Source organism: Pristiophorus japonicus, chromosome 1 (assembly GCF_044704955.1).
Source record: "Pristiophorus japonicus isolate sPriJap1 chromosome 1, sPriJap1.hap1, whole genome shotgun sequence".
NCBI lineage: Eukaryota > Metazoa > Chordata > Chondrichthyes > Pristiophoridae > Pristiophorus > Pristiophorus japonicus.
Genome location: NC_091977.1, coordinates 109981037 through 109994171, shown reverse-complemented (window position 1 = coordinate 109994171; position 13135 = coordinate 109981037). Strand labels below are relative to the sequence as shown.

The window sequence follows — 13135 nt, the reverse complement described above, 5'->3', positions numbered from 1 at the left end:
TGTGGGCTTGGGAATCGCAGTTATCGGGGAGTCTCAGTAATCGGTGGGTTTGTGAAATGGGGGGGTTCTTTGGAATGGGGGTTTAACTGAAATGGGAGAGTCCATGAAATGGGGGTTTCCTTGTTTCCCCTCTTCTCACCATCTGGTTCCCCTCTTCCGCACCCTTGGTTTTCCCTCTTCTCCTGCTCACAGGTGGCCTCCTGGTTCTTGGAACTTGTCACACACAACAGTTTCTGGCGCGAAACCACAAGTAAGAATTCTCACTTTCAGGGACCCAACTTTTATACGGTAAATGCTGTAACATTTGTGGAAGTCACATGATTGAATGTCACATGATCAGACGTTACGTGATCTGATGTCATGTGACCAGGCACCACATGGTCAAATGACAGGTGTTCAGAACGTCACAGGATCAAACCTCCAGGAATGTCTCCAACCAGAGTTCATAACCCTAAACCGTACCACCACCTAGTTTCCACCAGGCAATGGGTTAAAAAATCCTCCAGTATATCTTTTTAGCTGCCTTGATTGTTTAGTACTCCTTGAAAACTACTCAAAAGTATTCATTGGCTGTAAAGCGCTTTGGGACACCCAGTGGTCATGAAAGGCACTATATAAATGCAATTCTTTCTTCCAAATGGCATGGGAATAATGCAGTAAGACTTGCTGCTGAATGTGATAGAGGACAACACTTGATAGACAGTGGTAATAATTAATCTTAGGCGGCAGCTCAAAATGGGCAGTATCACATTGGAGGCTTAAACAAATCATTTCTTTGGGGTGAAAGTCTCCCCTTCTGCCCCATCAGCAGCAGAAGATTTTAATTAGCATGCTCAGATATTGACTCCTGCCCAATGACGTTACCGCTATCAGACGGGAATCAAAATTCGTGGGGTCAGACTGTCACCGGAGACCCACTGAAATGGTCCCCAACATTCAAAGTCTGCAATGGGGGGCATTGGGTTAAGATTAGGGGGCCGAAATTGCCCCCTTTTTAAGGCATAAACTAAGGCGGTAAGGCTTTTCCGACCGGGAACAGGCGGATGGTGTGACCCATCCGCAATTGCCCCTGGGCCGGGGATGGCCAAAACGGGTTTCCACTGCGCCCCGTGTTTCCACTCCACCCGGCGTTCTGACCCGCTGTTGGCCGCGCACCAACCCTTTCCCACCCGGCGGCGACCCCTTTTCCACCACGGCAGGGCGGAGGACAATTTCCATCCCAAGGCCTCAAGTCTAAGCGAGTGTCATATGGCATCATCAAAAAGAAAACTGAAGGAATCTAATGGCTGCTATTCCATAAGTGTGGGGAATAAGGAGAGAAATGTCACATCTTAAACAACACCAGCCAGGCATAAACCTGGTCATAATTTTTTTAAGATACTTGGGAGCTGATCTCCATCTCACTGCTGCCCTGCTTCTGGAATAAATGGGTCAGTAGTAGGAGAAAATTTTTTTTAAAAATTGGTGACTTACCACTGAAAGTCTGCTATTCTGATTTTTGGCTGATCCTCAAACTAGGTGGCCAGCGTTCCTGCTGGCAATAGAGTTGGCGGGGGGGGGGGGGGGGGGCGGGGGGGAAGAATCATGGATATCTTTGAATAGGGGTCAAATGACACAATTAGGATCCCAGTGTACATTTATGTCAATCAGTGCTGCCAATACTGCTTCCTCAACCTTCCCACAAATTGATAGTCAGTAGATGTCAGGAAGCAACCATTCGCAGCACAACTTAAAGGCAAAGCTGAAGCACATCTGGCAATTATTTTTTTCTTTTTTCATTTTCTTAAGTTTAACTCCTTGTGGCTCTTTACATTTCCCAACCACGTTAATCTGCAGTTACGTTGATCCCATAATATTTTAGGCTTTCTTCCTTAAGGTACTACTGCAGGCACACATCATTCTGTGCTCCACAGGAGGAAAACCTTTGGTCTATGTTGAGTTATCTGGCCTCAGTCATGGCAATGATGGGAACACTAAAATTAATTTCAGCTTCACTGTATTAGTGAGTGAAAATATCAGCTCCAAGTCCTGATGACTCTATTGGAAGTGCATATATGGGAAAATCAGGCGAGGATTGACATAGGCTCAACCATAATGCCCTCCTTGATCAAATGGCCTGCTGATACTCATTGTCTATGTTCACAAGTTAAGATAAGACACTTAGACATGGTAACAGATGGTTAGCAGTGCCCATGACATAGCACTTCAGCACGAGTCTGTTCAGGAGAGGAAGGGGAAAATAAGAAAGTAACGGAGTTTGTTTCTACATGATTAAAGATCCACTAATACATACCCTTTGCTTCTCTGGATCAACGTATCTAATGCCAAAGTAATCCTTCTCCAACAAGCTGAAATGGTTGCAGATGTGATCAATGAGGAATTGACCTTTGGTGTCTCTCTGCAAAACAAAAAATAATGTCAAACAAATATTAGTGTGATGCTATCACGGTCAACATATTAATTTATCAAATTTACATTTTAAGTTGGTATCCTGTAGACCATGAAATTATTTCCTGTCAATGAAAGATTACAGAAATGATTTGATACAACTAACGTACTGCTAACACATTAAATAATAGGGCTGCAATTCTGTCCAAAATTATTTTTCATTCACTTAATGACTGAATGAGAAGCTTCAGCTATTTCCACCCGAGTTAAATTAAATAATTTGAATATGAACTGAGGATGAGAATGAAGAGCACAATTCAATGAATGTTCATAGCGCCAACTTATTATTTGATTTAAGTGACCATTCAACTTTTTAACAAATTTATAATTGTTTTTACATCATCTCTATAGTGACTGAGGGGTGATATAAGGAAGCATTCTTCTGAATTGTATGTAATTTCTGTTTGACATTGATACAATGAGTGCTACCACACTTAGGCATCACAGAAAAAGTAAAAAGCACAGTTATAAACATTATAAAACAACATTAGACAGAAAAAACAGGAGTTAAAATTACATTTGAAAAGGAATTATAATTATATAATTGCTTTAAAACATCTTTGATCCACCCATCAATCCAGCCATGACTCTGTCCCTAATAATTCATTTGAATCATGTTAGTGTGGTCAGTCCTTGACTCTGAATTGTGCCTTTCAATTAGTAATGGAGCTCAGTGATGTGACATTGCATTCGGATTTAAAATCTATTTTATTGCATAAACTAAAACAGAATGTTAACAAAGCTAAATAAAAAACCACCATGTTTTTGCAATATACTATGGCAGAACAAATGTGCACATGCTGGAGTATTGTGTCCAATTATGGGCACCACACTTTAGGAAGGACGTGAAGGCTTTGGAGAGGGTTCAGAAGTGATTTACTAGAATGGTTCCAGGGATGAGAGATTACAGTTACTTGGATAGATTGGAGAAACTGGGGTTGTTCTCCTTAGAGCAGAGAAGGCTAAGAGGAGTTTTGATAGAGGTGTTTAACATCATGAAGGGTTTGGATAGAGTAAATAAAGATAAACTGTTTCCAATGGCTGAAGGATCAGTAACCAAAGGGCACAGATTTAAGGTGATTGGCAAAAGATCCAGAGGTGGCATGAGGGAAAACATTTTTACGCAATGAGTGGTTAGGATTTGGAAAGAGATTCCATAGTAGCCTTCAAAAGGGAATTGGATAAATACTTGAAAGAGAAAAAATTGCAGGATATGAGAAAAGAGTGGGGGAGTGGGAGTAACTGGATTATTCTTCGAAAGAGCTGGTGCAGCCTCGATGGACCGAATTGCCTGCTACTGTGTTGTACTATTCTATGATTCTATGAGAAGTAACCAGAGAAGCAATCTAATGGAATTATTGGCTTACCAATTACTATATGTCATATCTTCACAGAGCACAAGCATACACAGCTTCCAACATGGCAGGCAGCTCTCTCGGAAGCCTCCAGAAATCTGCCTAGTTCTGTTTAATGATTAATTCTTCAATTGCAGTATACAATACGTCCACATCCACAGTGTGGAGCTACAAACAATTCAAGCTTACAGACATTACACTTCTCCCTCCTTAATGAAGAAGTTATTATAACAAACATCATATATAACTTTCATGTTTATACATAACACAGGATATAAACTTTTTTTCCCATATTTACAAATTGAACTTTACCACATGTTTTCTATTTCGAAGAGGATACCTTCGCTTTCGAACAGAACCTTCCAAACATGGTGTCGATTTCACACTCATTCGAGGCTCATCCTGAGGAACATTTTCCTCCACGGAATTTCCTTGATTTTCATTTGAACTCACTCTAACTTCAGGCTCTTTGTTTTCCTGACTTGGACTCAGACTTTCATTCTGATTCTCTCCTGGATTTGTTTCCAGTACATTGGATTTAGGATTTGCTACTGGTGTATCAAAACTATCTGATGAGTCAGAAATAATTGAATCATTCCTACCTTCAACTCCTTCCATGTCTGTCGGTAAAATATGATCAATATGAACAAACCTAACCTGTCCATTATCAAACATCTTTACCAAATATGTGCGAGGACCACATATCTTCACCACTCTTCCTGGTAACCACTTTAACCATTTATGGTGATGGTTCTTCACTCTCACCTTCTAGTTTAGTTTCACACTTCTCTCTTTTACTCTACCTCAATCATGAATCTCTTTCTGTCTTAATTGTGTCTCTTCTACGGACTGTGCCAAATTTGGCTTTAACAATGAGAATCTGGTTCGTGGCTGTCGTTTGAGAAACAACTCTGCTGGTGTTCTACCAGTAGTTGTATGAGGGGTATTTCGATATGTAATCAAAAAATAGCCAATTTGTGATCCAATGACAACTGTCATTTCGTTGGATTTGGATCTAACATTTGTTTTATGAGGGCATGTTTTACAATTTGTACAGTGTGCTCTGCTGCACCATTCGAAACAGGATGGTATGGTGGAACCTTGGTATGTTTCACACCATTTTTGCTCATGAATTGTGCAAATTCTTCTGAATGAAATTGTGGTCCATTATCTGAAACAATTTCTTCAGGGAGGCCAAATTAAAAAAATTATTTTCGTAAAATGTCCAATGTTTTACTTGTTGTTATTTTCCACATTGGAAACACCTCAACCCACTTCGAATGGCTATTAATCACAATGAACAATTGTTGTCCTTCTAACTCAGCAAAATCAATATGTAGCCTTTGCCACACCCTGGGAGGTCATTTCCATGGCTGTAATGATAATGGTGGTGGTTGCTTGCTGACCGATTGACATGTTGTACATTGACTCATGATATACTCTATATCTTTATCAAGACCTGGCCACCATAAATAACTGCATGCAAAACTCTTGGTCAAGCACATTCCCAGGTGCTGGTCATGGAGGTCTCCTAATAATTTGGACCTGAATTTATTTGGTATAACCACTCTTGCACCCCACATGATACAATCTTTATCGACTGATAATTCATTCCTACGAATGAAGAATGGATGTGTATCTTTGTCTGTTACCTGGATTGGCCATCCATTTGCAATATACTCATACACCTTTGACATCACTGGGTCACGTTTGGTTGCTCTACCAATCTCTTCAGCTGTGACTGGCAGTTCATCAATGTATGAAAAATAAAACACTTCTTCCCTATCGGGTGTAACTTGTGATGGGGAAGGCAATCTAGACATTGCATCAGCATTACTGTGATCAGCTGATCATCTGTATTCAATATCATATGTATATGCTGACAAAATCAAAGCCCATCTCTGCATTCGGGCTGCAGCTAATGTTGGAACTGGGGACTTTGGATGGAGGATTGCTGTTAAGGGCTTATGGTCCATAACGATGGTAAACTTACGACCATACAAGTATTTGTGAAACTTCTTGACCCCAAAAATCAATGCCAAATCTTTCCTTTCAATTTGCGCATAATTACTCTCACTGGCACTGAGAGTGTGTGAAGCAAAAGCAATTGGTCTCTCCTCCCCACTACGTAATACATGAGAGATTACTGCCCCAACTCCATATGGAGAGGCATCACATGCTAGCTTAATCTCCTTAGATATGTCATAGTGAACTAACATGGTGCTCTCCACCAATTTGCTTTTACACTCCTTGAATGTGTATCGCATTCTTTTGACCACTTCCAATGGATCTGTTTTTTCAAAAGTTCTTTCAATGGATGTAATACTGTAGCCAAATTTGGTAGGAACTTCCCATAATAGTTCAAAAGACCCAAGAATGAACGAAGTTCAGTGACATTCCTGGGAGTCGGTGCATTTCTGATCGCATCCAATTTTTCCATGGTTGGATGTAAACTATCTTTGTCTATTCTGTACCCTAAGTACTCCACTGAGTTTTTAAATAACTCACACTTATGAGCAAACACTCGTACTCTGTGCTTCTCTAGCCGTTTTCAGGACTTCATTCAATATGTTAATATGAATTTGTCTATTTGGTGTTGAAATTAGTATGTCATCCAAATAACATACTACCCCTTCAATACCTTGCAAAATCTGGTTCATCACCCCTTGGAATATGGCAGGGGCAGAAGACACTCCAAACAGTAGCCTATTAAATTGATATAGGCCTAGATGAGTATTTATAGTCAAACATGACTTGGACTCCTCATCTAGTTCAAGCAGTAAGTAGGCATTCGTAAGATCCAGTTTTGAGAAGATCTGACCACCTGTCAGTGTTGTGAACAAATCTTCTATATTCGGCAATGTAATGGGGACACATTACCCTCTAGAACCTGGTTTACGGTTACTTTATAATCACCACACAATCTTACCTTACCATCGGACTTAGGTACAACAACAATGGGTGTAGCCCAATTACATCGATCTATCTTACAAATAATGTTCTCAGTCTCTAGTCTTTTGAGTTCTTGCTCCACTTTCTCCTCGAGTGCATATGGTACGGAACGTGGCTTGTAGTAAACCGATCTAGCATCCTTCTGTACCCGACACTCCCCTTGAAGCCTTGGATCGGACTGCCCGTTTCGCAGAACACCTTCGGATACTTCTTGATAACCTCATCCGTTGATGAAAATCTCGTTTCCACACAGAAAATCTTACTCCGATCCAGCTTCAGTGAGCTCAACCAATTTCTTCCTAGTAAAGCAGACTTGTCTCCTTTCACTACTATTAGAGGCAAGTTCTGAAATTGATCTTTATATTTCACCGGTACGGTGATACCACCTACCACAGGAATTTTCTCTCCCGAGTAGCCTCGCAGCTCTATCTTGGATTTTTCCAGTTGAAAATCACGCAATTTGTCACGATATAGTGACTCCGGTACTACACTCACGGATGCACCCGTGTCGATTTCCATTGATATCTTGAATCCCGCAACATCTATGTGGATTTTGATGCTTTCCGTTAACCTCGTGCTCTTGATGACGTGTAACTCTAACATCTTCTCGTACTGTTGTTGTTCTTCCATGCTATGTAGTCTCTTGGGATTTCTACTCATAGTTTTGAGCGCTGGACTCATCGCTTTAAAAGCTGGTTTACCCTTCAGTCGGCATGCCTTTGCAAGATGCCCAGTCTTTCTGCAGAAGAAACACTTTGCCTTCACGTTTGGACAACTTTGAGCAATGTACTGTCCCACGACTTCGACGCTCTGAGAATTTCCAGTTGCTGAGGCTTTGGGCCCCCACCATCTTTTACCTTGAACCTGCAGGTGATTTACCTCAGTTGACTGACAACCGTAATTATTATTTAATTCTCGGGAATATTGTTCGGCCATGCCTATCGACCTCACTGTCTGACAAGCAATCTCAAAAATCAAGTAATCCGTCGTCAATAACTTCCTTCTGATTGCATAATTTTTCACCCCACAAACAAAACGATCCCGTAATGCTCGGTTTTGAAACTTTCCAAAATTACAGTGCATCGATAGCTTTTTTAATGCTACGATGTAATCACTGATACTTTCATCAGCCTTTTGATTCCGAATCCCGAAACCATAGCTTTTAGCAATTTCTAATGGTTTGGGGTTATAGTGCTGTTCCAGCTTCGTTAAAATCTCTAAGCGTTGTGTCCTTTGGCTTGTCAGGCACAAGCAGATTTACAAGGGTTTCGTTTAACTTCGGACCTGCCACCGATAATAAGATCATTTTCTTACGTTCCAACACAGCCCAGTTCTGGACTGCATTGTCTGGAACTTCGATTATGTTATTTGCAATGAAATACATTTCTAACCGATCCACATACACTTTAAAACGTTCCCGATCGTGTCTATATTCCCCCAAATGTCCCATTACACCTGCCATTTTAATCTCTAGCTGTTCACACCATGTGCTGTATTTCACCTCAGATTTTGTCGCTTTTTCCAAAGACACAAACTTCCAAAGTCTCTCTGTCGGCTGGCTGAATCCTTTGCCAACAAAATGTAAACTTTAAAATCATCCGAAAAAATCCCATCTCGCCGCCAAATGTGATATTTTCACAGAGCACAAGCACACACAGCTTCAAACATGGCAGGCAGCTCTATCGGAAGTCTCCGGAAATCTGCCTGGTTCTGTTTAATGATTAATTCTACAATTGCAGCACACAATACGTCCACATCCACAGTGTGGAGCTACAAACAATTCAAGCTTACAGACTTTACACTATATTTAGGCTCCAAAGCTGGGTCAGCTTCAGCAGCTTTTAAACATTGTGCTTTAATGTACTCTGTTTGATTTCACAAGGAGAATCACTGCCTGTTCTTAAAAGTTAGAGCAGTGTTACCAGACAGTTTAGGATAGAGTTTCACCAGTTGAAAATCTACCCCTTTGACATCGTAAAAAACATGAACTATCATTGGGTTCTAATACCATTTTCTGTGATATACAGGATTATCTGGGATAGATTTTGAAATTCTTAAAATGGGTGGAAGTCACACTGTGCAAAATTTGAAATGATCATCTTCACATTATTGTATGAAATGAGTTAATGCTTTCAATAAAATAGTGGACAAATGGATTTCATAACAAAACTTTAATGTGATTGTCACTTAATCTCGCACAGTACAATTTCAAGCTCAATATATTCCTGCAGGTTATCACAAACTTAAATTAAAAGTAATAGTCCACAACTCTGAAAGTGTCACTAAACTACAGGCAACCAGTCAATTGTTCTCCGGAAGTAGGTGATGCTAGCAACACCATATTTATTTCCTATCCCTAACTGCTTTCAGAATGGGAAGATGGACTTCTCCTTGAACCACTACAGTCCTTGTGGGTGATGGTGGTCCCACAATGATATTATATATGGAATTCCAAGAAATCTACCCAGTGACGATGAAGGAATGGGGATATATGTCCAATTCCGGATGGGGCGTGACTTGGAGGAAAACTTGAAAGTGATGACTGTTTCCAACATTGTTGGTTTTGTTCTTTTTGGTGGTAGAGGTCGCAAAAAAGGAAATACCCTTGTTGAGTTGCTGCAATACACCATGTACATTGTAGATACTGCAGCCACAGTGTGCCATTGGTGGAGATACTGAGTTTAGTGGCACCAATCAAGCAAACTGCCCTGTCATGTTTGATGTTGAGTTTCGAGAGTGTTGTTGGGGCTGCCCCCATCCAGGCAAGTGGTCAATATTACATCACACTCCTGACTTGAGCCTTGCATATGGTGGATAGGCAATGAGGGGTTAGAAGGTGAATCACTCAATGCACAGTACCCAGCCTCTGTCTTGCTGTTGTAGTCATGGTGTTGATATAGCTGCTTCAGCTTCTGGTTATGGTAACCCACAAGATATTGATGATGGGGAACTCAGCAATGGTAATGTCGCTGAAGATCAACAGGGTTGGCATGGGCTTATCTTGTTTTAGATGGTCATTACCTGGCTCTTATGTGGCACAAATGTTACCTGTCACTTGTCAGACCGAAGGCTGGATGTTATTCAGGTACAACTGTAAGCTGGGATGAGCTGCTGCAATGTCAGAGGAGCGATGAATGGAGCTGGGCACTGCTGAATCATCAGTGAACAGCTCCATACACACACAGATGATTATTGATGTTAATGGTTGAACGGAGGAGACTTCTTTGAGGAACACCTGCAATGATGTCCTGGGGCTGTGATGATTGGTCACCAACAATCATATCTCTCTTCATTTGCATCAGATATGACTCCAGCCACTGGAGAATTTTCTTTTTACTTCAGTTTTGCTAGGGCTTCTTGGTGCCATACTCGGCTGAATGCCGCCTTGATATTGAGGGCAACTACTCGCACCTCTCCTCTGGCATTTAGCTTATGTCCATGCCTGGATCAAGGATGTGATGAGGTCTGGAGCTGAGTGGTTCTGGTGAACCCAAAGTGAATAGCAATAAGCAGGTTATTAGTGAATAATTATTGCTAATGACACTATTGATGACTCCTTTCATCGCCTTACTGATGATTGGGACATGGCTGACAATTGGCCAGGCTAGATATATTCTGTTTTTTGTGGACAAGACATACCTGGGCAATCTTGCACATTGCACAGTCTCAGCTGTGGCTCAGTGGGTAGCACACTCACCTCTGAGTCATAAGAACATAAGAAATAGGAGCAAGAGTAGGCCATTTGGCCCCTCGAGCCTGCTCCGCCATTCAATAAGATCATGGCTGATCTGATCCTGGCCTCAACTCCACTTCCTCGCCTGCTCCCCATAACGCTTGACTCCCTTAAGGTTGTAGGTTCAAGTTCCACTCAAGGAACTTGGGCACAAAAATCTAGGCTGACACTCCAGTGTAGTGCTGAGGGAGCGCTGCACTCTGAGGTGCCGTCTTTCGGATGAGATATTAAACCAAGGCCCCGTCTGCTCTCAGGTGGACGCAAAAGATCCTATGGCACTATTTCGAAGAAGGGCAGGGGAATTATTCCCAGTGTCCTGGCCAATATTTATCCCTCAATCAACATTACAAAAACAGATTATCTGGTCATTATCCTCCTCATCATCATCATCATAGGCAGTCCCTCGGAATCGAGGAAGACTTGCTTCCACTCTTAAAATGAGTCCTTAGGTGGCTGAATAGTCTAATACGAGAGCCACAGACCCTGTCACAGGTGGGACTGATAGTCGTTGAGGGAAAGGGTGGGTGGGACAGGTTTGCCGCACACTCTTTCCGCTGCCTGCGCTTGATTTCTGCATGCTCTCCGCGATGAGACTCGAGGTGCTCAGTGCCCTCCCGGATGCACTTCCTCCACTTAAGGCGATCTTTGGCCAGAGACTCCCAGGTGTCAGTAGGGATGTTGCAGTTTTTCAGGGAGGCTTTGAGGGTATCCCTGTAACGTTTCCTCTGCCCACCTTTGGCTCGTTTGCCGTGAAGGAATTCCGAGTAGAGCGCTTGCTTTGGAAGTCTCGTGTCTGGTATGCGAATGATGTGGCCTGCCCAGCGGAGCTGATCAAATGTGGTCAGTGCTTCAATGCTGTGGATGTTGGCCTGGTCAAGGATGCTAATGTTGGTGCATCTGTCCTCCCAGTGGATTTGTGGTCGTGATGTGCGAGGAGTCTTCATCAAGGTTAAGGCCACCTCCGGTCCAAATACCCAAGGCCCCTCCCACTGCTGGCCAAGAACGGGAAAAGACTCATCAAGGCCACCGAGGCAGCCAGGACCTGCTGGAAGGAGCACTTCAAAGATCTCCTCAATCGAAACTCTGCCTTTGACCCAAGTGTTCTCAACTCCATCCCGCAGCATGCTACCTGCCACCATCTCAGTAAAACCCTAACACTGCATGAGGTCATTATCACGTTGCTGTTTGTGGGAGTTTGCTGTGCACAAGTTGGCTGCCGCATTTCCCACATTACGACAGTGACTACACTAGTACTTCATTGCTTTGAGACGTCTGGTGGTCATGAAAGGTGCTATATAAATGCAAATCTTTCTTTATCATCAGATAGATGCCTGTGTTATAGCTGAACTGTAACAGCTTGATTAGTGGAGCACAGGTATTCAGTTTTACAGCCAGGATATTGTCAGGGTTCATAGTCTTTGCTGTCTCCTGTGCACTTAGCCACTTCTTAATGTCACAAGGAATGAACCAAATTGGCTGGATACTGGTATTTATGATGGTGGGGAGTTTGATCGAGGCCACGTAAGATCATTCACTGAGCATTTTTGGCTGAAGGCACAAACACGTCAGTATGGTCTCTTAAGCTCATGTGCTGGGCTCCTACTATGGTTGAGGATGGAAATGTTCATGGAGCCTCCCCTTCCTGTTAGCTGCCTGGTTATCCACTACCATTCTTGACTGAATGTGTTAGAGCTACAGAGCATTGCTCTGATCCATTGCTTATCAAACCAGTTGGCTCTATCTATAGCTTGCTGCTTTTGGTGTTTACCATGCAAGGAATTCCATATAGTAGTATCACTAGGTTCATACCTCATTCTAAGATACGCCTCATAGGCCTGTCTACAGTCCACATTGAACCAAGGTTGGTCTCCTGGTTTGATGGTGATAAGGAGTGATTCCCAGTTTTGGGCTGCTACATCTGTCTTTAGTCTGTGCCACTTGGCATGGTGGCAGTGGTATGTTCTCACTGTAGAAATGCGACTGTCTACACAAGGAGTGTGTGGTGGTCACTTCTACCAATGCTATTATATAATCAACTGTAGATTATCATTCAACAATTATCCAGTGATTGAGTGTCACTCATTAATCTGTCACAGGCTTCATTCATCAGCTGCATGGAGCATCCTGGTTGTGGATATCTGCCATAATATCTATTACTGCTCATGCAATGCAGACAAAAAATTATCCCCATTACTCCTTTAAGAAATTAACCTAACAGAAATTTTCCACATTTTAATTTCATGTGGCTGTTAATTTGATATGGAAGCATCGATACATCTTATGAATTTATATTAGGAATCCATTTGTAACACATGACAGAACCACTTGGAAGAATAACCTCCGATATAAATATTCTTGAACAGGAAATTATAATGAGAAAATTTAAACTATTTCAAAATTGTTCTAATTCTATCACTTAGAAAGCACTGCCAACAATACAGAACTGTGTAAGAATGGATAGGTCAACGAAGATTCGAGCAAGAGCCCATGAAGGTACGGTGTACATATAATTCCAATTACGTTGCCTGGCATTGCAACAATTAAAACTAAAATGCTCTAATAACCTAGGTAATGGTCTGGAAATTCGGTTGAAGATTTTTTTTTAAGGTGCTAATGTCGGGTGGTCGCTAAATTTAGCGGAGAAAAA

At 41.9% G+C, this 13135-nt stretch overlaps 1 protein-coding gene across 1 annotated transcript in view; it reads right to left on the bottom strand.

Moving 5' to 3' along the window:
• The window catches only part of frmd3 (FERM domain containing 3), a 444455-nt gene that overhangs the window by 222454 nt on the left and 208866 nt on the right, over positions 1–13135 (bottom strand). Inside the window, exon 2 of the mRNA XM_070861449.1 lies at positions 2294–2398. Within this exon, the coding sequence (XP_070717550.1) occupies positions 2294–2398 (105 nt within the window). The remainder of the gene's footprint in view (positions 1–2293; positions 2399–13135) is intronic.